The sequence below is a fragment of the Ictidomys tridecemlineatus genome, chromosome 4 (assembly GCF_052094955.1).
Source record: "Ictidomys tridecemlineatus isolate mIctTri1 chromosome 4, mIctTri1.hap1, whole genome shotgun sequence".
NCBI lineage: Eukaryota > Metazoa > Chordata > Mammalia > Rodentia > Sciuridae > Ictidomys > Ictidomys tridecemlineatus.
In genome coordinates, this window is record NC_135480.1 from 139,741,972 (window position 1) to 139,767,936 (window position 25,965).

The following is a 25,965-nucleotide window of genomic DNA, read 5'->3' on the forward strand; positions in this document are numbered from 1 at the left end:
ACTATAGTAGGTAGAATAATGTCCCCTAAAGATAGCCAGGCCTTAATCCTAATCCTTAGAACCTGTGAGTGCTACCTAACACTTCCTTAAAGTGTCTTTACAGATGTGGCTAAATTAAGGGTTTTAATGTGAGATTAGGTGGGTCCTAAATGCAATCAGAGTTTCCTTAAAAGAGGGAGTCAGAGGGAGAAGGCAATGTGACCACTGTAGCAAGATGCTGCAGTGATGGAGGGAGGCGCCCAGAACCTGGAATACAAGGAATGACACTTGAGAAACTGGAAAGGGCAAGGAAGTGGCCCCTCCCTTACAGCTTCCAGGGAGATGAGCCCTGCTGGTACCTTGATTTTGGCCTAGTGAACCCGATATCAGGCTTCTGACTACAGAAGCACAACAATCAGTATGTAGTGTTTTAAGCAACCAAGTTTAGGGTGATTCGTTACAGCAACCATAGGAAACTAATACCAATCACTTCATGCGCTGAATTCTAATTTGGAGGTAGGATGATTTTTCTCACCACTAAAGTCTCTCTTCCTCAAAAGACAGTAATGCTTTTGTACCTTGATGTATCTAGGACCCCAAAAGGTGCTAGACACACAAAGGCACTAAAATAAATGTTTTCAAGAAGACTGGAAAGACTAAGAAAATAAGAAAGAGAAGAGAAGAGAGGAAGGAGTTTCAAAGTAGAGGAAGAGGCTGACAAAAGCTCATCCTTAAACATATGAAACCAACCACTGGGATGCAGATGTACCTTGAGAAGATGTATCTTACCAATGTCCTAAAGAAAGCTGGTGTCTGTGCCCCGTTCTAGGCCCCAGAGGCCAGCAGTTCTAAATCAAATCTCTGCAGGCCACATCCAGAGGGGAGATTCTAAAGCAAACCCTAACTCCAGCCTCGACCCGACCCTCTCCCTAACCCAGGGCAGAGGAGCTTGGGGTGTCAGCCGTACATCAGCTCCTTCTGAAAGCCAACGCATGCATGCTCAGGAACCCTGAAGACCTGGCTGCACCCTCGCTCTGCTTCCTGCTATCTACAAACCCTTGGGCAAGTTACTTAATTTTTCTAAGGCTCAGTGTCTCTCCTATGAAATAAAAATTATAGTTCTCAAATGAATGAAGGAAGTAACAGATGAGAAGTACCAGGCATGAGCTGAGTATTCAAAGAATCTTTTCACTTATGTTATTTCTGTTTTTCTAGAAAAAATAAACATATAATGGATAATAAATATCATATACTATTTTATACAGTATGTAATGTACAAAAAAATCATCTAATGTATTATGTTTGTTACATATAAAATTATATACTGCATTACATGTTACATTTAAATATATAATATAGTATATATGCATATGTATATAACATGTAATGCAGTATATAATTTTATATGTAACATACAGTCTATACGATGTAATTATGTATATATATATATATGTGTTCAAAATCTTCTATATTTTATATGCTGTATCAAAAAAAAAGTAGGGTGAATGTTTTCTTTGATATGAGGATGCTGACTCATGATGGAGATGGGGGAAGAGTGTGGGAGGAATGGAAGCACGTTAGATAAGGCAAAGGGGAGGGAGGGGGTGATGGGGTAAGAATGATGGTGGAATGAGTTGGACATCATTACCCTAAATACAGGTATAAGACATGAATGATGTGAAAATACTTTGTGTACAACCAGTGACTTGAAAAAATGTGCTCTTTATGTGTAATATGAAATGAATTGCATTCTGCCATCATATACAACAAATTAGAATAAATAAATAATCTAATTTTTTAAAAGAAGTAAAAACCTGTTGCCTCCTGGAGGGCAATGCCATGTTCAGGGAACAGAAACAGGAATAGGAAGGAGACTTACCACCTGTCCTTTTGTACATTTAAATTTCCTAACATGTACATGAATTTTTTGAGGTACTTTTTTTTTAATTCTAGCTTTTTCAACTGTGTAACATTGTCAACAATTATTCAATCACTGCACTGCAATTCAGTGTCTGAAAAATGAGGGAAACAAATTTCCTTTTCTCATAAAGTTGTGTTATGTGAGACAGCACAAGTCAAATGCTTGAGAGTGCCTGGCACCAAATAAGTATTCAATAATACAGCAATTTCCACTTCTAGAAATATCTTGTGGGCAAGATATCCTAAGGGGCCTTCCAGCTACAAAATAACTACATGCTGCTGGGTAAGATTTTTTTAGGGAGCTCCTGCAGGACATAAGGGGAAGTATCAAAATTAAAGGGGGGAAAAAGAGCCTCTAAATGGAAAGAGGAGCAGTAAGCAGTCAGCTTAGATTAAACAAACAAACAAACAAACATGGTGGGTCCAAGCAATCCCAAGGGGTTAGGAAGAACATCAGCAGAGTGCAGAAGCCACACATGGCCTGTGCTGGGGAGGGTACGTGGCCAGATAGGAGGCAATGGGACAGAATCCATGAACAAGAGGTTAAGAGAAATGGAAGACAAAAGAAAGACTAAGACGTATCTTACCAATGTCCTAAAGAAAAGAGGAAAGAGAAAGAAGAGGCAATATTAGAAGAGATAACGGCTGAGAATTTTCCAGAACTGATACAAATGCCAATCCACGGATACAGAAAGCATGATACATATTCAGTAGGATGAAAACAAAATGTACCTAAACAAATCATTCCCTTAAAGAACAGATATTTAGATTGATATCAGACAGCTCCTAAGCAACCAGGGAAGTCGGAGTACAGTTGCCAAATATTTTCAATTACTACAAGAAATTGTCAGCTTAGAATTCTGTCTCCAGCAAAAGTGTTTTTCAAGATAAAGACAACATAAAGACACTTTTAGATTTTAAAAACTATGAGAATTTTTAATCTTTGAAAATATAAACTAAAGGAACTCTCAAGGATGGGTTTCAGAAATAACCCCCAAAAGGTTAGAAATGCCAGAAAGAATAGTGAGAAAATACACCAATCAATAGGTAGGTGCACTGAACCACAAAAAAAAAAAAAAAAAATGTCAGGCAGCTCTGCATAAGAACCAAGTAGAAACTTAAGAAATGAAAGTTATAATTGTTGCTCTGATGTTAATGGATTGAATAATAGGTTAGACATAGCTCAGAATAGTGTCAGTAAACAGCCTGTAGAGAATGAGAGTAAGACTTAGGTCACAGTTGTAGGATTTCACAAGCCCCCTTTTTCAACCTCCTATCCAGCCACTTACCTCCCAAGCAAGGAACAACTTCTACTCTCTATGCCCATGGCAATTCCTTAGATTATAGTGGGGTCAACTCTGTTCAATTACATGCAATAAGCAGGTAATCAGGGAGTCCTTGATACTTTAATGGACTCACAAAAATGTTTTAATTTCTTTTAGAAACAAAAAAAATAAATGAACACAATCTATACAGATTTATTTTTATACTTTATACCAACACAGTAATGTGTTGACCACAAAGATCAAAATGCAGCCCGAGTCCACAGCACTCTTATTTGACCTTTATTTTAAAAGTTTAAGGTTTACCACACACTTCCAAATACATTGCCTTCCTTCACTATTAAACCACTGATCACCAGCTTCCCACGTCATGGCTACTGCAATTCACTGGCCTCCTAGATCTCATGGGTCGAGTCAATGTGTTTTCATCTTTGTAGCTCTATCGCCTATCGTGGCCTGGCAACAGAAAGCTCTCAATAAATATTTATTGACTTAAAGCTCTTGCTGAGTTGTTCACGGTGGAAAAGAATTTCTAAAATGTAAACAAAAATTTCCGTAGAGATCTACTGCAGTTGGTTCATCCCAAGAGCTCAAGGATAATTATGAGAACAGCATATTAGTGCATATACAAGCATATTCATGAGCGTATCATTCTTAGTCAAACCTGTGGGTATAATCCATCTTTTCCTTATATTTTTATGCAACCAGAAAATGATCTTGGATGTCATATCCCCTGATTTTTAATGTCAGGGGATTTTAATTTTAATTTTTTTAATGCCAAAAATATGTTTCTTTCTGTTTATTTAATTTACAATTGGTCTCTCTTCATCCTTTTTGGTCACTAGGACATAGCTGTACAGAATAACAGGGAAGACTTCCTCCTGGAAGTTCAGATGCAGGACATGGGAGTAGAGAGTAGAGGAACTTCCTTTTCTGAGAGCTGAAGGAACTATTTTTAAATTACCATTTTTTTTATAACATATAGTTTTGTTAGCTTTTCATTGCTATAACAAAAAAATACCTGAAATAATTTGTTTACAAGGATAAAAGGTTTGTTTTAGCTAATTGATTTAGTGTTTCCATTCATGGTTACTTGACCCAGTTGCTTTGGGCCTGTGGTAAGGCAGAACATCATGGTGGGGAGCACAGAGCAGAGGAAACCCATTCACTTCTGGTGGCTAAGAAGCAAAGCCACCTCCAATGGTGCCAAAGACTGGGAACCAAGCCTTCAATACATGGGTCTTTGAGGAACAGTCTAGATCCAAACCATAGCAATGGTGTAATTAAAAAATCCTTGTTCTGTTTTTTCCTCTATCACATTAATTACAAAGCCATCCTCAGATCTCCTGGAAAACCAAATGTTTTACAATGTCTAATTTCTAATGCGCTCACTCACAAGCTTGTTTTCATCAGCTTGACTGCACAGTGGGAGCTGAAAGATAGCAGAGAAGCAAAATGTTGGTCCAGTTTGATTTTTCCAAACAGAACTCCCAAGACTTCATACCTATAATTTGGGAAAACTCTTTAAATAAATCACACCAGGAAACTTATTCCACACTTTGATTACATTACCTACTTTAAAAAAAAATCAATAAGAACATGCACAGAAATGGTGGTGGCTATCTACAGAGCAAGCCTTCAGAACAGCCAAATTAAATCAGCCACGGCTTCATTTCAAAAGAATGGATTTAACCAATAAAATCTGTGTCCAACAAGAAGTATTCCATGGAACTGGAAGCTCTTTTGCCCCTTGTTTCTTTATGTTCTCTTTATGGTGGCTCTAAAATAGACTTGGCATTAGGTTTCACATGATTAACATATTATGAGGTTTATTGAATTGCCTGCTTAGCTCAATAAACAACTCCTGGAGTTAATAAAAAACTCAGAATAAACCCGAGCTACTGGCTTTGCAAATTCTTCTTGCGTATGAAGACTGCCAATCATACACAAGTACTAGTTTACTTTCCCTACTTTCAAAAGCCTGGGACCGTACCTCACCTCCTTCTAAAGCCTTGACATAGGGCCAGGAATGTGACTCAGAGGTAGAGCACTTGCCTAGCATGGATAAGGCCCTGCATTTCATTACCAGCATAGCAAATTTAAAATAAAATAAAGCCCTACGTGTAACAACATGAACAGTGATGGTAAGAACCGATTAAGAATTAGTAATTTGGTGATCTTTGGTCACATCCTTGCTTTAGAAAGTTTATAGACAAGTTGTCATAATTCCTTAGAAGTGTGCTTTGGCAAGACAAAAGGTCAAAAGAAAACAAAAATACACAAAGGTTAGTGACCATACAATGACATAAGACTTTCATGTATCCCCAAACACTAGAAACCAGTATAGCATTAATTTCTCCCATAGCAGAACTGTTAAAAGTTCTTTGGAACCTGACTTACGGATTTAAATCCTAACTACACCAATTACTAGTCACATGATTTTAAACAAGGGACTCAAACTGTTAATGACTCAGTTTTCTCATCTGCAAAATAGAAATAAATAGTACTTCACTTCAGGGGTCCTTCAAGAACTGAGTCAAAGAACTTGTTAATGAGTTAAATGAAATAATAAGTTTAAAAGACTTGGAACAGTTCCTGGAATATGGTAAGTGTTTATCTTAGTCAGCTTTCCATCACAGTAACAAAACACCTAAAATAATCCATTTATAAAGAGAAAAGGTTTATTTTGACTCACAGTTTTAGAAATTGCAGTCTATGGTCTCTTGACCCTGTTGCTTTAGACATATGGTGGTACACTATATCATGGCAGAAGCATGTGGTGGAAAAGGCCTGTTCACCCCGTGGTAGCCATGAAACAAACAAAAGAAAAGAAGGGCCAGAGTCCTAACAGCCCTTCAAGGCATATCCCCTAGCTTTCTTCCACTAGGCCCAATCTCCTAAAGGTTCCACCATCTCCCAGTAGTGCTACAGGCTGGAGACCACATGAGCCTCTCAGAGACAAATCTAAACTATATCAGCATTATATCATGTTTTACCTTTATTAGAAATAATCCTTTTCTTATTCATCCATTCCATACATATTTGCTGAGAACATTTTATCATCCAGGTGATGTGCCCCAGCACTGGGGACACAATATGAGCAAGCCATGCTGTCTCCCTCCATGGAAGTTACAGTCTAGGCAGAAGCAACACTCATTAAAAGAAACTTACTTTGATAAGACTGTATCTTCACCTATTCAGCAATTTCCTCAAGAACATTAGAACATTTTCTAAAAGTACCAAGCACTTGAGAGATATTGCATATATGACAGAAAAAGAAATCACAGAGGTGTTTTTGCTGATGGGCAGCTGTGCATACTAGCTGCTAAAGGGACAGAAGCATGTGGTGGAAAAGGCCTGTTCACCCCGTGGTAGCCATGAAACAAACAAAAGAAAAGAAGGGCCAGAGTCCTAACAGCCCTTCAAGGCATATCCCCTAGCTTTCTTCCACTAGGCCCAATCTCCTAAAGGTTCCACCATCTCCCAGTAGTGCTACAGGCTGGAGACCACATGAGCCTCTCAGAGACAAATCTAAACTATATCAGCATTATATCATGTTTTACCTTTATGAATGACCAATGTACCAACATGTAGCTTTCAGAAGTCTAACACACAACCTCCCCAAATTACAAATTATCTTCTAGGTTCATCTGTGAAAGTTACACCTGTGCCTGATGGCCAGGGACAGGATGTCTGCCAATCAAATCACCACATACAGAGGCTGGGAGTGGAAAGACCAGGATTGCTTAGAATGAGCTTCTTGGACTATATTCTGCCCTACTCAGAAAGGCAGCATTTAAGTTGATAACACTTGGAGGATCTGAAATTGTCTTGTATACATTGACATGTATATAATATGTCCATCAAACCACTAAGAACTCAGGAAAATATATAAGAAATCATTCTTGCTTTTCAAGAGTTTATTTTCTGGCAGAAGGAATAAAACTTACATGCATATAAGAAACCAAGAACAGTGCGTGGCAGTAGGCTTTCATGGGCCAAATTCACACTATGGGTTGCTGGGAAAACAAAAAGAAAAGAAAATAACCCATGGGGTCTTTGTTTGTTTGTTTGTTTTGGCTTTGGTTTTGGTTTTTTGGAGGAGGTGATGAGCAAAGTGTATATAGTGGAGAAATAAGAGTAAGGGCATTAAGGGTGTGGACAAAAAGATTGAGGACATTTAAAGATGTGAAGAAATCTACATTGCTGCCTAAATGTGGCCTACAAACCTTTCCTTTCCAAATCTCATCCTCTTCCTGTCTGCTCACCCAAGCTATCTGACCAATGACTTGACACTTCAGAAGCATCCAATCTGCCTAGAACACAGGGATAGTTTTCCTTATTCTAATTTCATTTGCCATAAATAAAGCCTAAATCTTCTAGGTTTTCTTCTTCTTCCCACTTGATTATCTGGATGGAGGAGGGGGGGAATGATTGTACAAACGTCCATTCACACATTTAAAAACTGTAGTTTTCCTTCTTAATATGAGTCATTGATTTTTTTTTTACTTTCACTGGATTAAATCTTCCTTGTACAGTCACTCAGGAGGGAGCGAGGTGGTAAGGGAGGGTGAGGATTTTCTCAGTGCCTTTAGGGAAGGACTTCACTGGGATTAAAATGCATTTTTGAATGAAAGAAACATCTGCTTCTATTGTCTTACTGGCTTTATCTGTTTGACTATTTTAATTCAAAGCTATCTCGTATTTGTAGAAAAATCATGCCTTACCTATTTGATCTTAATAAAATAAAATTTCAATATTGGCATCCTGTACTATATACTGTATACACTAACTGTATACTGAGATTTCCAGTGACACTGAGATGCCAAGTTTACTCCTGAGATAAAGTGGTAAAATGATTATTAAGAAAGCTGAGACTATTTCTAAGATCCAGCATATATGTGTTTGCCAGTACTTTGGCATCCATTTAAATTAAATATTTGCAAATGGGCAAAAGCAGCATGCTTACATAACTCTTGCAATGTACTTAGAGAGAGCTAATCACTATATAATAAGGCAGGCTGAGAAATATTGTTTGCACAAGAGAGTATGAACCCAAGTGAATTCTGAACCAGCAGTTTGTGTTCACTAAAGTCCCCTGAAATGTAAAGATCTAAAAAAAACCTTACCAGAGCATTTGAAAACAGGAGGACATCGAGAGCATTATGCCCTGAGAATGCTACAAGAGCAAACATTTGTATAAATATCCTCTGAGAGCTTAAGCATTGATGGAATAAAACAAATGTAACTTATTTGTACTTTAGTCCTGTTGGAGGTACTTTGCTATTTTTGTCATATGATAAATGAAAATATCATATATTTATTATCTTAAAAATGTCACCTATCATTATTATCTACAACAATCTGCTAAAATAAGCTTCCTAGGGTGAACAGTGAGTTGCTAATGGAGTTGCTAAATTTATTATTCATATTTGCAGGGTTCTTCTTATGGTTGCTGCTTAGTAACTTCTGACATCTACCTACTCTCTCTATTTTAAAGCATCTTGCCCTCCAGACAGCATGGTCTTCTCTGATCTTTGGGTTGCTTTCTCATTCTATGTTGTTCTCTTGAACTCCAGACACAACCACAGAAGTTAATCTATCTCCTATTCTCTTCTCAGCCCTGACTCTACACTTCATAACTCCTGCTCAGACATCTCTTCTAAGCCCCAGACCTGCAAGCCAGTGCACATTTGATATCTCTACATAGATGTCACAAAGGACCTCAGCACAGTATGATCAAATCTGATCTCTGGAACTGTCCTCCCTGGCTAGAGCTCTCTTCTGCTCCCTAGCTCAGAGATGCCAACCCATCTATGCAGTTGAACAAGCCCAAAATTCAGGGGAAGCATCCTCTCTCCTACTGTAGCCATTTTTTTATAAATCCCATCTGCCTTGCCTCCTCCTAGTGTCACAGATGTGCCCACTTCTCCTCATCCCAACACCACCTACCTGTCTCTTTGATGGTCCACTGAAATCACCTGCTAACTCATCTCTCCTTCAGCAGCCTCTCATGCCTGCTCCAGTGCACATATTACAAATGAGCAGACCTACTCTACCACTCTTCTAACACCCTTCATTGGCTTTGCACTGCCCCTTGAGTAAAGGGGAAGATCTACGAGGACACTCAGTGTGGCTACTGCTTTCATCTCTGGCCTCATCTATCTCCACCACCTTCTGCTTCTCATCCTTCATCACACAGTTCCCGGTTCTTCCTCACTCTGGGTCTTTGTGCAGGACCTTCCCATTTTTCCTCTGCCTCATGAATTTCTATTTGGCCTTCAAACAAAGCTCAGATGTCACTTCCTTAGGGATTATTTCTTGAAGCATCTCCTCAAAGTAAGCTGATTTTTCTATGTCCAAAGCATTCGGTATATTTTCCCCTTTTAGAAATTATATATTTATACATACTCATTTGATTGTTGATTCCAAGTGCAAATAAGATAGGGCTTGCATCTCTTTTGTTCATTATTTTATCCTAACACTCCAAAGTGCTCACTTTTCATCAGCTATTATCAGCCCTGAAGAGCTCCAAGTATAACAGCTCCATCCAGCCATTGAGTCCAGGCTCTGCTGGAACAGGAGGTGGTATGAATATCCACGCTGCGCTAAGGACACCGAATGACTTCTGTGTGTTGTATTTCAGAAAGGGGCTGAGGGTTTCACGAAACCACCCTTCAAATGCAGAAAGAAAACAACTTTTATGTGAAATAGCACAGGAAAAAAAAATCTGCCCTGTTATGTGGAAAGCACAAGTAGGGTTACTTCTTGGTCTCTAAGTGCATTGACTACAACCAGCTGAGAATGTTGATCAGCCATTTCTTCTCCATAGAGAGCAAAACAGTCCATTCGATATTCATTCTTTCACTTAAACAAACAAAACATTTATCGAATGCTAGTTTTGTGCAAAAGCACTTTGTAAAGTACTTTGAGGAACAGGAGATGGATAATAAGAGCTATTGTTTATGGAGGGTCTACCATGTTCCAGGACTGTAAATTGTAAGTAGCAATTTACATGCAACATTCCAAGTAAATTACCATTTTATGAAGAAGCAAACCCTTAACTGCAATACAAAACCAAAGGCAATAAGCAGGCCTCTATAATCCCCATTATTCCAAGTCCTTAACATAGGCCAAGATAAAGGCATTGGGAACTTTATGAGGTCTCAGAGTTTTAATTAAAATCTGCTTTTCCAGGCTTCTTAATTATTCACCAGGACATGAAAGTAGTTACAGCCTGCTGTGGTCAAATACACAGTAGCAAAATATGTTGTTACCAAACATTTAGGCTTAGAAAACCCAGAGTTCTTACTCAAACAATTAGTTATTTGGAAGCTATTTTAAGCCATTGCCCACGTAGCTGGCTCATGAAGTAAGAACTTTTCCAAACTGATTAACCTGTAGTGAAAATCATCCAGATGTCATTTATCCAATACATATTCATCAGATGGCCTACAAAGTGCTGGTGTTGTGGACACCAAGGTGACAAAATGAAGGACCTATTTAAAAAGTTAGGTCATTGGGGAGATTCTTGAGATAGAGTATAAGCCATAAAGAGATGCTGAGTGGAAAGCGGGGTACAAAGAAGCCAGCTGTCAGTCCTGCCTGTGATCTGAAGGGAAGGAGTAGGGTCAGCAATGACCTCATTAAGAATATGACTCTTAAATTGAGCCTTAAAAGGATGGAACTGGAGACTATCAAGCTAAGTGAAATAACAAAGGCTGAATTTTCTCTCTGCATTTCATTACCAGATAGGAGGCCAGATAGGAGGCAATGGGATAGAATCCATGAACAAGAGGTTAAGAGAAATGGAAGACAAAAGAAAGACTAAGACGTATCTTACCAATGTCCTAAAGAAGGACATTGGTAAGATACACAAAGTTGGGGGAAGGTTTAGGGAAGAATAAGATGTACTTTGGATTAGATAAAGGGGAACGAAGGGAAGGGAGGGAGAATAGGAATAGGAAAGACAGAAGAATGAATTGGACATTACTTTCCTACATTCATATATGAATACACATACATGTATTCCCTCATGCAGCGGGTGACAGGTGAAGAAGGAACATGCACAAAGACACAAAGACATAAAGCAATGTGGAAGTTTGGGCAAATAGCAAGACCAGGCCTATGTTTAGCCCAAGGTTAGGCAACAGGGAGCCATAAAACAATTTTAAAAAATAAATTGGATTTCAAAACCTGTGCATGGAATGTTCATAACAGCTCTGCAGAAAGTAAACAAAGTATAGAAGCAACCCAAATGCCCATGTGCTGATGAATGGATAAATTAAGTGTGGTGGAAGTTTGGGCAAATAGCAAGACCAGGCCTATGTTTAGCCCAAGGTTAGGCAACAGGGAGCCATAAAACAATTTTAAAAAATAAATTGGATTTCAAAACCTGTGCATGGAATGTTCATAACAGCACTGCAGAAAGTAAACAAAGTATAGAAGCAACCCAAATGCCCATGTGCTGATGAATGGATAAATTAAGTGTGGTATATCCAAACAATGGGAGAGTATTCAACTATAGAAAGGAATAAACTCTGACACTGGCCACAAAATGAATGACACACAAAAACATTATGCTAAGTGGAAAAAAAAGTCAGACGCAAAAGATCATGTGTTGTGCATGTACATTTACTCAAAAAAATCCAGAATAGGCAAGTCTATTGATTGAGAAAGCAGAATAGTGGTCAATGGTGGGGTGAGAGGAGAGGGTAGGAAATGAATGCTTTAGGTTAAAGAGTTTCTTTTAGGATGATGAACATATTCTAGAACAAGATAGAGTTGATAGTGTTGTAAGTGTTGATAGTGTTGCATTATACAACTTACTGTATTATGACCACAATAAATGACACTGAATCTTACATTTTCATTAATTTATTTTTTTAGCTGTACTAAAGCTTGAACCCAAGGGACTCTACCACTGAGCTATATCCTCAGCCCTTTATTTTATTTTGAGATGGGGTCTTACTAAGTTTTAGAGGCTGGCCTTGAATTTTTCAATCATCCTGCCTTGGCCTCCGCTGTATCTGGGAATATAGGCAAGGGCCACCACATCTGGCAAATCTCACACTTTAAAATAGTGAATTTTGTATTATGTGTATTTTGCCACAATTAAGAGAAAATTCAAATTTTAAAATAAAAATTGGTTCTAAATCATAAAAACAAATAACAAGGAAACAAAAAATAGTAATACCAAAAAAGTTACAATTATTCTCCACACCACCCACTCTCTACTCCTACTCTGCAAAAGTAAGAATTATTTAGGGTTTATTTGTATACCTTCTTCTATAAATGTAGTTTGTATATAAGAATGTGGGCGGGTGAGAAATGTATGGTTATTTGATAGACTTTTTCTTTCCATTTAAGTTGTTGGGGAACCTTGAAATTTTAAATTCCTTGTATCATTATAGGTAACCTTAGAATTCACTTTAAATTATAATTACCTTGTAATTGCTTCAGCCTTCATAGATTTTTTTTTTAATTCATGAAAGAATAGCTTGTCAATAAACTGAGCTTGGAACACTTGGGTTTGAAGTTGCAGTTTGCTGAGGAAGGTGCACTTCTGTCCAAATAACTTTTTAAAACCCAATGATAAGGCTGAGAAGAGAAAGAGCACTGTGACCATAGCAACAGGTCCTATGGTGATGCCAACCCTAGCAGACCATGACAGGTAGAGAAGACATGAGCTATATTTGTGGTGAAATGGTCTCAGGTAATAATGTGCCTGTAGCTAATTCAGGGGAAGAAAACAGTATTTCACAGAGACACCAACTTCAACAATCAGAAAGGCTTTGAAAAACAGATCTCAATTTAAAATTAGACTTAATGTAATTTATCCTTTTGAATTAATAAGTTAGTGTGATTAAAGTTAACTAAACAATACTTTCCTTTTTTTCTTAATATATATTTTTTAAGTTGCTGATGGACCTTTATTTTATGTATTTGTATGTGGTGCTAAGGATGGAACCCAGTGCCTCACATATACTAGGCAAGCACACTACCACTGAACCACAACCCCAGCCCAAACAATACTTTCACTAAGGAAAAGGGTAATAGGTTTTTGTTGTTGTTGTTGTTGTTTGAAGGTAGGATCTAAGATCAAAGTCACGCATGAAACAAAATCTTTTGAGAGATGCTTAATCAATTTTAGAATCTGTATCAGAAGAATGTATCTATCTTCATTTCTTAGTCAATTATTTTTATTGGTGCATTACAATTAAATGTCATAGTGGGGTTCATTGTGACATATTCATTCAAGCACATAAAATAATTTGGTCAATTTCATTTGAGTCTATCTTTAGTCTTGGGAATTAAATTCCTATTAACAATTTAAGTAAGGAAAGCTGTTTTGGTTTAGATGTGAGATGTCTCCCCAAAGCCCCTGTTAATTCAGAGGTGCAATGATTGGATTCTGAGAGCTGTAACTGGGTGTGAACTATATTGGCAGGTGAGGAGTGTCTAGAAGAGATGGTAACTGGGGGCCTGCCCAAGAAGGGTTATTCTTCTCTGTGGCCCCTTCACTTTTCTCCTGGCTGCCATGGATTGCCTGACAACTTTCCCCTGCTGGCCCCTCTTACCATGATGTTCTGCCTCACTTTGGGCCCAGAGCAATGGAGTTGGTCACTTATGGACCGAGACCTCTGAAGCTGTGAGTCCTAAATAAAACTTTTTTTCTCTGTGTTGTTTTTGTTGGGTATTTTGGTGACAGTAATGCAAAAACTGAATAAAACAATAGCTATTTGTAAATTTGCTGTTTGACTGGCAAATCAAACAGCTACATAATGACTTCAAGAGACAGAAAAGTCATCCAACTTATCAATTAGATATTTGTTGCACAGTCGGGCACACTGGTGCGTGTCTATGATTCCAGTAACTCAGGAAGCTGGATCCTCAAATTTGAGGATAGCAAGCTCCAGACCAGCCTCAGCAATTTAGCAAGCCCCTCAGCAATTAAAGGAGAACATGTCTCAAATAACAAATAAAAAGCGCTAGGGATGTAGCTCAGTGATAGAATGTCCCTGGGTTCAGTCCTCAGTACCAGAAGGAAAAAAACAGACATTTATTACAAAGTTAAGATCAGCACTCTTGAGTCTCAGTTTCCTTGTCTATGAAACAAGTAAAGCTATTTCATCTCAATAAGTACCACAAGAGCTTCTGAGATTATGACCGCACAGCATTCAGCATGGGGCCCAGCACCTAACAAGCATTCAGTAAAAGTTCAATATTATACTGTTCTCAATATCATCACCAAAATGCCTTGTATCTGTGAGTTTATAATCAAGTGTCATAAATAAGAAGCCAAGAACAATATACAAGGATGAACTGCACACAATATGTGTTCCCTTTTAATAAAAGGTGGGGACAGCTCTCATAGCAATCAAAGGGAGGTCAGTAGAGGAAAGGGACCAAGGGATGGGAGGTGGTGAGGGAGGGGGAAGTGCTGGGGAGTGATACTAGCCAAACCATATTGTTATATGGTGCGCATGCACAAATATATAACCACAAATACCATCATTATGTACAATATAATGCACCAATAAAAAATGTTGGAAAAATTTATTCCTTTTAAATTATGTTGAAGTACTTTAATGTACAACTACAAAACATAAGAAATGTGCTACCAATATTTTAATTGATCAAACTTTTTAAATATATATAGTTTAGTTGTAGATGGACCTTTATTTTATTTATTTATTTATTTTTATAGTTGCTGAGGATTGAACACAGTGCCTCACATGTAAGCACTCTAGCACTGAGCCACAACTGCAGCCTCCATAATTGATCAAACTTTTTAAGTCATATTTTAAATGTATTGTGGAACTCTTTTAAAATTTACCACCTTAGTTAAGAGACCAACTAAGGATTCACCTTGGACTTTTTTTTTTTAAAGTATCTTAGACACATCAGGAAAGAATGGAACATTGAGCCAGGTGCAGTGGCGCACACCTGTAGTCCCAGCAGTTTGGGAGGCTGACACAGGAGGATTGCCGAGTCCAAAGCCAGCCTCAGCAATAGCAAGGCACTAAGCAGCTCAGTGAGACCCTGTCTCTAATAAAAATTGGGCTGAGGTTGTGGCTGAGTGGTTGAGTGCCCCTGAGTTCAATCCCTGGTACCAATACATAAATAAATAAAGGTATGAAAAATAAATAGAACATTGATCTTCTCCCTAAAAGGAACCAAATATAAAGACCAGTGTGACCACAGAAGTTCATGCAAGTTGTTTTAGAACAAGCTAAGCACAGGGTGTGGAGTGCCCCTTAGCTGACCCTGGAGAAGGCCCTTTCCAGTCTGGACAGGACAGGGTTGTACTGGCCAACAGATGGTTTGGGTCATCACCCAAGTGCAGCATCAGATTGCCACAAAGAACAAGGGTAGCAGTGACCATGGACTTGGAGGTAAGGCGTTGCCTTTATTTAAGAACCAGACATCTGGAAGAGCCCTGAAATAAAACTCCATGTCGATGGCTGCTTCATCTTGGTCACAGCTGCAGCCTCAGAATAAGAACAGCAGCTGGGACCTAGAAAAGACTTGATCAGAATCTGTGAATGAATGAAGGCTTAGATTACAAACTCTCCAGGAATCCTTGCACAGTGGAAGGAAAAAAAAAAAGGAAATGTCCCAAAACAAGTATCACTGAGCATTCCAATAATCATAGTGAGTGGAGCTCAGGTTTGTTCTCCTTGGAAGGGAGTGACATTATTAGCACCTGATTGGAGAGAGCGATACATTTCTAGTGTATTGATCACTTAAAGCCAAACAGGGAAGTTGTTGTATAGGTGAGACAGTTCTACCTGGGACTCAAGATTGGATAGTCTAGAAAATTTTTTCTCTTATCCTTTTAAGATTTAATGAAAGTTATTTATCCCCTCCATGAAAAATAAATCCATATGCAGACACTGGAACATTTATGGGGACAGAGTTAGAGATGGGTGTAGGAAAGGAGTAAAGAGCAATAGATAAATGGTTAAGAAGAAAAAAAAACAGGATAAGAAGAATCTGAGGCCCCTTTTGAATCTCTCAATTCATCTATTAAAATACTTCTAACCAATTTTTCTGTGAAGTATATGTGTATCCTTCCTCAACCAGTTTTATAAATTCAGATTCAAGCACATTGATTAGATTATATCACAGTAAACATTTTTTGCATTGTTTGGGGGATGTCTGGGGTTGCTAGAAGGCTGTGGACTTGGACAGACATCCAGACTTGCTTAAGTTTGATGAGTGCTGGGAACCAAGACATAAAAACAGCTTCACTGACAAGAGAAAGGAAAAAAAAAAAACACTGAAGGAAAAGACCAAGAAAGGGAGGACAGTTTCAACTGGGAAGAAACCAGGGGGTGAATAATGGGACAGAGAAGTAGATCTTGGACACAGCCACAGAATGAAGAATGGATTTTCTGTCTGGAACTCAGAAGCACAAAACAAAGGAGACAAGACTGAGAAAGAAAGTTAAACGCTTTACTTGGATGAAATGGTACCAGGGTCTTTAAATCAGATCCAGAGAGATAATAATGGCTAAAGAGGAAATAGATCTGGATCCAAATCCCAACTCTATTCCTTCTTTGCTGTATCTCTTTGGGAAAACCATTTTATTTCTCTGAGCCTTGTGTTTCTTGTCATTGTAGTCACTGATAGAGTTAATTCTCATGTACAACCCTTTACCCTGAGTGCTTGGCTTTAAATGGTAAATCCATATTTCACTGCAGCTGGCACATGCTGCTTGTAAGTGACTACCTACATCCCAGGTAGTCAGTATTAGAATAAATGTTTAAAAGCACACTAGCAATATTTATAGGTAGTAGAATGCAAGAAAGTAATCTCCAATTTCTGTGTTTTGTCAATAAAACCTTCAAAAGCATTTTCAAACCAGAATGAATTTAATCAAAAGAACAACTGTAGGGCTGGGACTGGGGCTGGGGCTGGTGCTCAGTGGTAGCGTACTTGCCTGGCATGTGTGAGGCACCTATTTCAATTCTCAGTAGCACCATATAAATAAATACAATAAAAGTCTATTAAAAACTAAAAATAAAAAATAAAAAAGAACAACTGTGAACATCTATATTTTGTGCAATAAAAATCATTCTTGAGAGGAGATTAAGTTACATGCAAAATTGTATTTTCTAAGGTACACACAAATACATTTTGGAACTATTACTAGCAAAGATTAAGACAAATTGTGCAACAGTTGCTGTAATTTTTTCAGTGTTCATCCATTTAATAAATATTTGCTGAGCACTTATGCTATTTGCAAGATCTTATGTCAGGAAATATTAGATATTCTCTACATTTTTTTCAAGTCATGTGAATAGGAAATTTTATAATTAATTTGAGTAAAAATAGACACAAATAAGGCCTGGTCAATGAATGTGAATAAGTACTCTGTAAGAAAGACAATGAGAGAGATGTAAAAAAATAGGGAAAGATCACTGTAGAATATAGAAATAATAAAAAGATTTTGGAGATGATACTTAAGTTGATTCCTAATGACTTGAGCACAAGTAAAACTACAGACAAGTAGCTCAGAGGCAGTAAACCTTCTCTCTTGATCCATTCTCTGTTGCTAATAATGCAGGACCACAGACTAGGTAAATTATAAAGAGGCTTACTTTGGCTTATGGCTCTGGCCCAAGGCCAAGGGTCACATTCTTATTGGCACAGTCCTGAGACAGCACATGGCCCTGCATGATGAGACAGGGTGGGGTGTGTGTGTGTGTGTGTGTGTGTGTGTGTGTGTGTGTTCTGCTCTCTCTCCCTCTTCTTCTAAAACCACCAATATTTAATCATGGGGCTCCATCTAGATGACCACATCTAATCCTAATCCCCTCCAAAGGCTTCATCTCTAAATGCAGTGATCAGATTAAGTGTCTACCCTCTTAATACCTCACAGTCAGGATTCAACTTCAACACACCAACCGTTGGGTGTGGAGACTCTGATACATTAGGAATTTCTCCAAATAAGCAGTAGAGTTGAAATTGGAAATTCACAGAGTCTGAGTCCAGAAGCCATGTTCTTAACCACCAGAAAAAATATTTGTTAAGGTCTGTAGACAAGTCAAAATAACACGTGGTATTTTGCCAGGGGAATGTAGAGTTCGTAAACAAGTCTGGATGGTGCCTGGCAAAATGCCAGAGGGAGTGGTTTGAGAAGTAACAAAAGTGAGCCATTAAGTGTAGAGATTCCTTATTGGTTGGCTGATGTATCTAGTTTATGCTAATTAAGATAAGCTGTGCAAAATGTATAAATAGCTCTGTTGTCCTACAATAAACGGCTTCCATTCCTGCTGTATCAACGTACACAACTTATTCGTCACCCCCCGGTTATTATGCTGCAGCCGGACTGCGGCAAATATTAATTTGAAATACATGCAAAATTTTATGGGAGCCAAACAGCATGGCACATGCCTGTAATCCCAGCATCTTGAGAGGCTGAGGCAGGAAGATCACAAGTTCAAGGCCAGCCACAGTAACTTAGCAGGACCCTAAGCAACTTAGCAAGACCCTGTCTCAAAATTAAAAGTAAAAATGGGCTGGGAATTGGCTCAGCGGTTAAGAGCTCCTGAGTTCAATCTTTGTTCAAAAAGAAATATTTATGAGAGGACAGAGGAAGGGGAAATTTATTCTAATCAGGGAATGATGGCTAGAGAAGGTGTGGAGGAAAGGGACAGTGGAGCTGTGCCAGAACATTTGATAAACAATGGAAAATGGGTTGTAAAAGGAGGTCTATCCCAAGCTGAGAGACTGACACAAACAACATGGAGACACAAAAGAGCATGATGTGCTGGGAAACTGAAACTTTTTCACAGATCATCTCTTGGTTCATGGGTACATTGTGGTGTGAGCCAGCCATAGTAAATTTATTCCCATTTTCCAAGTAGGGAGATGAAGTAGGAGGAAGGATTGGAAAAACAGATTAGGTCCAAATAATGTCAGGTCTAGAAACTTCCAAGGACATTTGGACCTTGGGGCACTAGTGAACGAGCCACCGATGGCTACAGAAGAGGAGATATATGATACTTCTCATGAAAATTACTGTCAGTAATGTGGAGGAAACACTGAAATAGGGGTGAGAAAACAGGGGGTTCCTGTAATATTTTATCTAGGAGACAACAAAGGGTTGAGCTGGGGCAATGGGAATGACTATGCACAGATGTCCCAAAGGAAAATTGACTGGACTTGAATAATATGGGTTCCTAAAAAGACAGTGATATTTTGGGCGGACAAAGAGAAGATAAAAAGAGGGAAAGCAGAAGGCAACTATCAGTTCTTTGAAAAATATGATTCTTTGAAAAGCAGTGTAATAACATGTGTAGGCCGGGCTGCAATGAACAGAGTACCCAGCTCACAGCAGTTTAGACAATAAAGACACTTCATGATCTCAACAGTTCAGAGATGTCAGAGATTAGGTTGGGATCTTCTTAACCTTTTCCTCATGGTCCCAAATGGTGGCAGCAGCAACCCCAGATATCCCGTCTTTAAGTGAGAGCATCCAAAGAAAGGAAGAGGGGCTCTCTTCCTACATCCCAGAAGCTTCTTAACGGATTTTCTGTGTGCCAGAATGCCAATCACCAACCACGCTTAGTTACCAAGGAAGGCAGCTCCACCATCTTGCTTAGCCAGGAGTTCTGTCGGTCTGAATCACAAATCCTAGTGGTTCTGTGTCATCCTTTCCTCCTGCTTGGAAAGGCAAAGATCCACCTTCCTGCCAAGCTCAGGAACTCAGAATATCCTGGTCCTGGAGAGGGAGGTGGGCTAAGCTGTCTCTTCTGAGACTGCTGAAAACAAATATGGTAAGTGATAAGTGGGAGTACATTACCATGGCTGGCTCGCACTCGGAGGTAGCCCATGCCAAGTAGATCACAGGCCGATCAACTTCAGGATGTGGTAAGAAAGAAAAGGTTATAGCTATTGAGTGGGTAGCCAGCTGTGTCTGCTATGAACATTCTGAACAAAGAAATCAGCTTTCTAGAAAATCAGACTTCTCAGAGTTATCCTGTGATACTTGGGCATGAAAAGCATCTTTTTATGGAAGCAAATTTCCTAACAGCATTAGAATTGAAAACCATCAGCCCATTGCCTTTGCCAGAGCCTTTTAATTCTGTCCTGCATGTTCAGATCCTGTCTTTTCTTTAAGGTTCAGTTCAATGACTGCTTCCTTCCCTTCAAGAAGCCTTTCCTGCCACTGGTCAATTTGTGCCCCTCTGTACTGCTTACACACAGTGATATACACCTGGTTTATGTTATTTACATACATTGACATACATTTCTCTTGATGCTCTTGCCTTCTAACCCTATATACACAAGTTATCAAATCTAGCTGACTTGATCTAAAGAGCCACCAAGTCTTTCCACCTCTTTCCATCTCCATTGCTGACAATAATTGCTGATGATTACTAAACATGTATTACATGCCTGGCATTATTCTATATATTTTACATTTATAAATACATTAATCCTTTCAACAGCCCCATAATGTATATTAAATAAATTGTGTTGTGTGTGTGTGTGTGTGTGTGTGTGTGTGTATGGAAACTTGGAAATAGAAATGCTAAGCAACAAATTTGCAACAGTAGTAAGTGATAAAGGTATTCTTAGGGTTTCATGAATTGGCAGGCCACACTGCCTCCCTCATCTAAACTACATTCCATTTCACCTGAACTCCTTACTGCAACATGCTCCAATGTGACCTCCTTGCCTGCACTCAACTCCCTTCCAATGCATTCTTTATCCTGAAGTTAAAGTGAACTGTACAAACTGCAAACTATAATCACAGTTCAATCCCTCCCCCACTCCACGTGCCCTCCATGATATCACCCAGTCAAACCGTCCTGCCTCACCTTACATTATCCTTTTCTTGAACTTTTAGACTCTAACCACTTTGACCTTTCTTTCCTGTCTACCCAGGACCTTTGCATAATCTATTGTCTCTGCCCTAGAAGTTTCTTTTCTACTTTGAATCCTACTAGTTAACTTCTTATTCTTCAGAATACAATTTAAATGTCATTTGATACTGGAGAAAGCCTTACCTCCACCTGCAGACTAGGTCAAGTTCAGATAGGTCATAGTAGATTTTGTTAATGTACCACTAGATCACCAACACCACCAAGACACTTTGTTCATCAATTTATCTCCAGTGAGGAGTCCCCTGTTTAGCTCAGGAATCAGCCCACTTTTGTTATACCAACAAATCTTGGCTCTTTTAATAAAGGGCAAGTTCTTTAAAGGCACACATTGTGCCTTGGGGAAGCAGTCTGCTATCATAAAAAGAACATGGCCCTTGGGCTATATTTCAAAAGCTGACTATTCCACCCCAATCTCTATATGCGTGAATTCTCAAATCTCAGCTTTCTAATAGGAAATAATCACACTGTGCTGACTAAGAAGTATGGAAAATAATGTGCAGTAAATACTTCTGTTATGGTTTGGATATGAGATGTCCCTCAAAAGCTTCTGTGTTAATGCAGAAATATTCAAAAGTGAAATGACTGAATTATGAGAGTTGTGACCTAATCAGTCCATCCTACTTTAAATGGACTGAGTGGGAACTATAGGCAAGTGGGACATGGCTAGGTGGGTCACTGGGGAAGTGCCCCAAAAGAGTTCATCTTCCCTGTAGACCCTTCCCCCACCCCTGCTTCCTGGCTGCCATACAGGGAGCATTGCTTCTCCACCATGCCCTTGCACCCTAATGTTCTGCCTCACTTTGGGACCAAAGTAATGGACTTGGCCCACCACGTACTAAACCTCTGAGCCAAAACAAACTTTTCCTCCTCTCAGTTACTCTTGTCATGTAATTTGGTTGCATCGGTGAAAAGCTGACTAACAGCTCCTCAGATCTTTCTTCCCAGGTGCATCTTTGCATCCCAATAGATGAATGACATGACCAAGAGGATGCATAGCTGTTGCCTCGCTGTCCCACACTGTCCCTCCTAGGCCCTGGTTTCCTTCTCTGCTGCTTGGCCTGTACGGGGGCCACCAAGTGGAAACATGAAAAAATGCTGCAGTGAGCAAGAGCTTAAGAATTTGCTAGGGGCAAAGGAAAGAATGAGGATGGAATGAACATGTTACATGTCAAATATCCACTAAGTGCCAGGTATTTTATTCATCACTCATTTAATATTTAGCAAAAGGAAATCAAATTCTACAAATGATAAAATTGGCTCAAAAAAGGTTAGGTGTTTCACCCATGGTCTTAGAGCAGGAAAACTAGTATAGACTTTCAACCAAAACTCAGGTCTCTGTTTCTCCTTAGGATTTACTGCAGCTACCCCAAGGCACTGCCTCCAAAATGATTTTCTTCCTCACTCTTGCTTCTGCCTAAGTGTGCAGTAAAAGTCCCAGGGCATCTTAATGTATCTTAAAAGTCAACCTGACCCTGTTGTATATGAAAGAATTAGGTAACTCAGTAATATTTGAGCACACTGTGTCTCAAGATTAATTAAACATTTTCAAATTAATTATACTTTTTAGAGTCTTATTTTTAAAAGCTACATGATGTTCAAGTAGAAAAATTAACTCTGAATTCAAAATGCCCCAAACCAAAATGTTGGCTAAAGAATAGTATTAATTAAGTTAATTGAATATAAGCTTTAATTATTGAGTTAAATATAGTCAGTACCATTCTCTGAGCCTACATGAAGTTATATGGAGTGAGGGACCAGGCATATAAGAGAGAAGGAGGACATAGGAATTTGTGTCCCTTCTCTTTGAGATGTTATCTCAGACCTGGCTTTGAAACAAAACTGAGCTCCCCACATCTCACTAAAGTGGTCCCACCACACAACCAAAATACTACAGTTACTCAGAATGTCATCCACCCACTCCCTGGGTCCAAATCCTTCAGAATTCTCATTAAAATTCCACTTCCTATGTCCCACTCCAGGCCTGTGAAACTCAGTTCTCTGCCACCGGTGCTCAGGTATCAGCATTTTCACTAGCAACTCTGATGCTCCTGATTCATCTGAAGATTCATCCCAAGAACAGCATTAGGAAACCCGATAAAACTTAAAGATCATGATTATTTCACATATTTGTTGTTTCAAGGGGACACTATTTTCTTTTATCAACTGTAAAATGTTTTAAATAAGAAATGGACAATTATCTCAGCAATCCCAAAGGTGAGGCATTTCCTATTTCAACATGAGGGAAATCAAGATCTGAAATATATATAGCATGCCCTGTATTAAACACAGGAATAAACTGCCTTGCACTGAAGATAGAAAGAACAGCTACCAATTCACTGATTAAGGAGTTTCATTGGGAAAGCTAACCCCCTTGAATTAACTCGCCTTTGTAGTCAACTCCTAGTTAGTTACATCTTGTGAGGGAATGGCCTGTTTTCTAAATTTATAATCCCAAATATGTTTCTTAGTTAGGAATAGACTCCCTGACTCAACCACTAATTGTGTGTTCAGGACACTCTTTAATTCTTTTTCTGTATAACCCCTAGGAAAGGTAATTTTTAAGGTAATTGACTTCCTTTTTTACTCCTCTCCAGTGTTAAAGTCAGTCCCCCACCCCACTCTCTTGTCTGCTATTCTACCAGTTAGAATTCTGGATATAGGAAATTCATTTTTAAAAGGGAATCTAAGAGTTGAACAGCTCCTTGTGATTAGACCAACACCTCCATTCTTTCATAGTTCAGTAGTCTCTATACCTGGGCTTCCCAGGACTTGCCCCAACATGAGTTTCTTGTAACTTGAGGGTCATGTCCCCATGCAAGGAAGCACCAATCTCAGGGTTCACTGCAATCTCTGCATTTGAGTGAACTCTAAGAGTTGTATCACCTCAGAAGCCCAACAGCTTCTGAGTTATGCACAGATAATTTTTAAAGCACTATAAGAAAATAGGGTTTAGCCTTCTCCCCAAAAGTAAGAAGAGTCACTGATTCAGTAGTTGAGAGTAGTATCTTGAATCTGACAAATCACAAACATGTGTACTTTTGCTAACCAAACTAGTAGCTGGAAAATAGCTCAAAAATATATCACCCCTGGATTTATTTTCTTTTTTTCTCCTCAAATGGAATGACTTTACTTAAACTGACCAGTCCATTACTAATGCAGTCATCAACTGTGTGTACAGAATGGAAAATATTAGACATTACGTTACCAATGTCATTTGTAGAAATTCTGATTTTTCGAAAAAGAAGTGTAGAAGGTACACTCATAGAAGACATTTTGAACCTTAAAATGAAACTGCTTGCTTCAATGCAAATGGCTGTGTGTGTGTGTGTGTGTGTGTGTATGTGTATGGGTAGGGGCGGATACAGGGAAATGGATAATCTCTCTTCGACTATCCTTTCTAGTATTACAAGTTGTCTAACCTGTATCATTAATACATTCTCTGCGTTGAGCCAAGGATTCGGTGAATGAAATCAGTTCTTTTGCTTCTTCTATGTACTCAACGGGCAAATCAACAGCGATCAAATGACCTGTTAATTCTTTCGCAATAAATTCAAACCAAATTCATGACTCGCCTACCCTGTGCCCGGTACTGTGCCAGGCTCCAGAGATATAAGATGAATGAAGCAATGTTATGGTTTATTGCTGATCTCTTAAGGTTTGTGGGTCGGGGGGATGGCTCTCCTCTCTACCTAGTGCAACCTGGACGGCTGTTGAACCAGAAGGGGTGTGATTACCCCACTGCTCCTGGCTTCCGGAAACTGGATACTCCCTAGCCAGCCGGGGAACCGAGTGTCAGGGTTCGCTTTGCGTTCCCGAGAGCCAAACGCTCAAGTTCAACTCCGGAGCCGCGCGGAGCGAACCCGGGACTCCGTCCGCAGCGCATCGCGCCAGCTTCCCTCCACCTGTCAGCCGGCGCGTCCGGGTGGCCAGACCCGGTGCCCACTCACTTTGCCGCTGTCGCTCACACCGAGGAGATGATCCCGAAGCACTTCCATGGGGCAGGTCCAGGTGGAGTGGACGAAAGTCCCTCGGAAGATGTGCGCCAGGGGAGGCATCCGGGCGGCACACATGTCAGCGGCGGGACACAGCGCGGGGACCGCGGGCTAAGGAGGGCACACCGGCAGAGGCACAGCTGGGGCTCCCTGCGGCTGCCTGCAGCTGCGGAGCGGGCACCTGCTCCGGCCTCGTCCTGCCCCCGCTTCCCCGGGCGATCGCCTGCCCCCTGCAGGCCGCGCCCAGGGGCTGGCTCCCTGCCTCCTCAATGCCAATAGGATTTTTCTCCCGCGAGTTGGCTCCGCACTCCCGTGGGGTGTGGTTTTCTCCCCACCCCTGCGTTAGTTTTGGATGTGTTAACTCTTTGAGTTATCAGAATCAACCTTCTCTACCTTTCTTTAATTGCCATGCCTACACTTCTATCTGCCAGTCTTCTCTGCCCCTTTCTCTCTTAGGGCTATTTATTGCTCAAGTTCTGGACAGGTGAAAGGTCGGCTGGGGAAGTCTACCTCATGATCAGTTTCATTTTCAATTTCTACGGGACTCAGAATATGTATTTGTCCTCCCTTGAGTTTATGGAAGCACATCTTAGAGAATCTCTCACACGGGGCTCCACCATGGGAGTCCATGTGGATCTCAAAGTTCCTCTCTTTGCCTTAAGGTCAATGTTTTGGTCCTTGTGGTTGTCTACAAACAACCCCAACATCACGTCTGAATAAATGACTGTCTTTGATTTACTTTCAGTTGTACCAGGGGAGAAAATTAAGTTCTCCCTGTCAAATAGGGAATGGCAGCTGCCTAGGGTGCTGGAATAGCAATCAAGGGACTGCCACAAAACTAGTAGGCCTAGGTGTCCTTATCTTCTTCTCTGTAAAAATGGCTCTTGG

The 25,965-nt window shown here is 39.6% G+C and overlaps 1 protein-coding gene across 4 annotated transcripts in view; it reads right to left on the minus strand.

Annotated features, from left to right (window-relative positions):
• Gda (guanine deaminase) overlaps nucleotides 1-25,355 on the minus strand; it is a 114,179-nt gene extending 88,824 nt beyond the window's left edge. For 2 of the 4 annotated variants that reach the window (XM_078047499.1, XM_078047500.1), the window contains exon 1: nucleotides 25,033-25,355. In XM_078047499.1, coding sequence (XP_077903625.1) covers nucleotides 25,033-25,155 — 123 coding nt within the window. In that variant the 5' untranslated portion in view covers nucleotides 25,156-25,355. The remainder of the gene's footprint in view (nucleotides 1-25,032) is intronic. The other 2 variants (XM_078047501.1, XM_078047502.1) reach the window with 2 other exon arrangements.
• Between the last annotated feature and the right edge of the window lie 610 nt (nucleotides 25,356-25,965).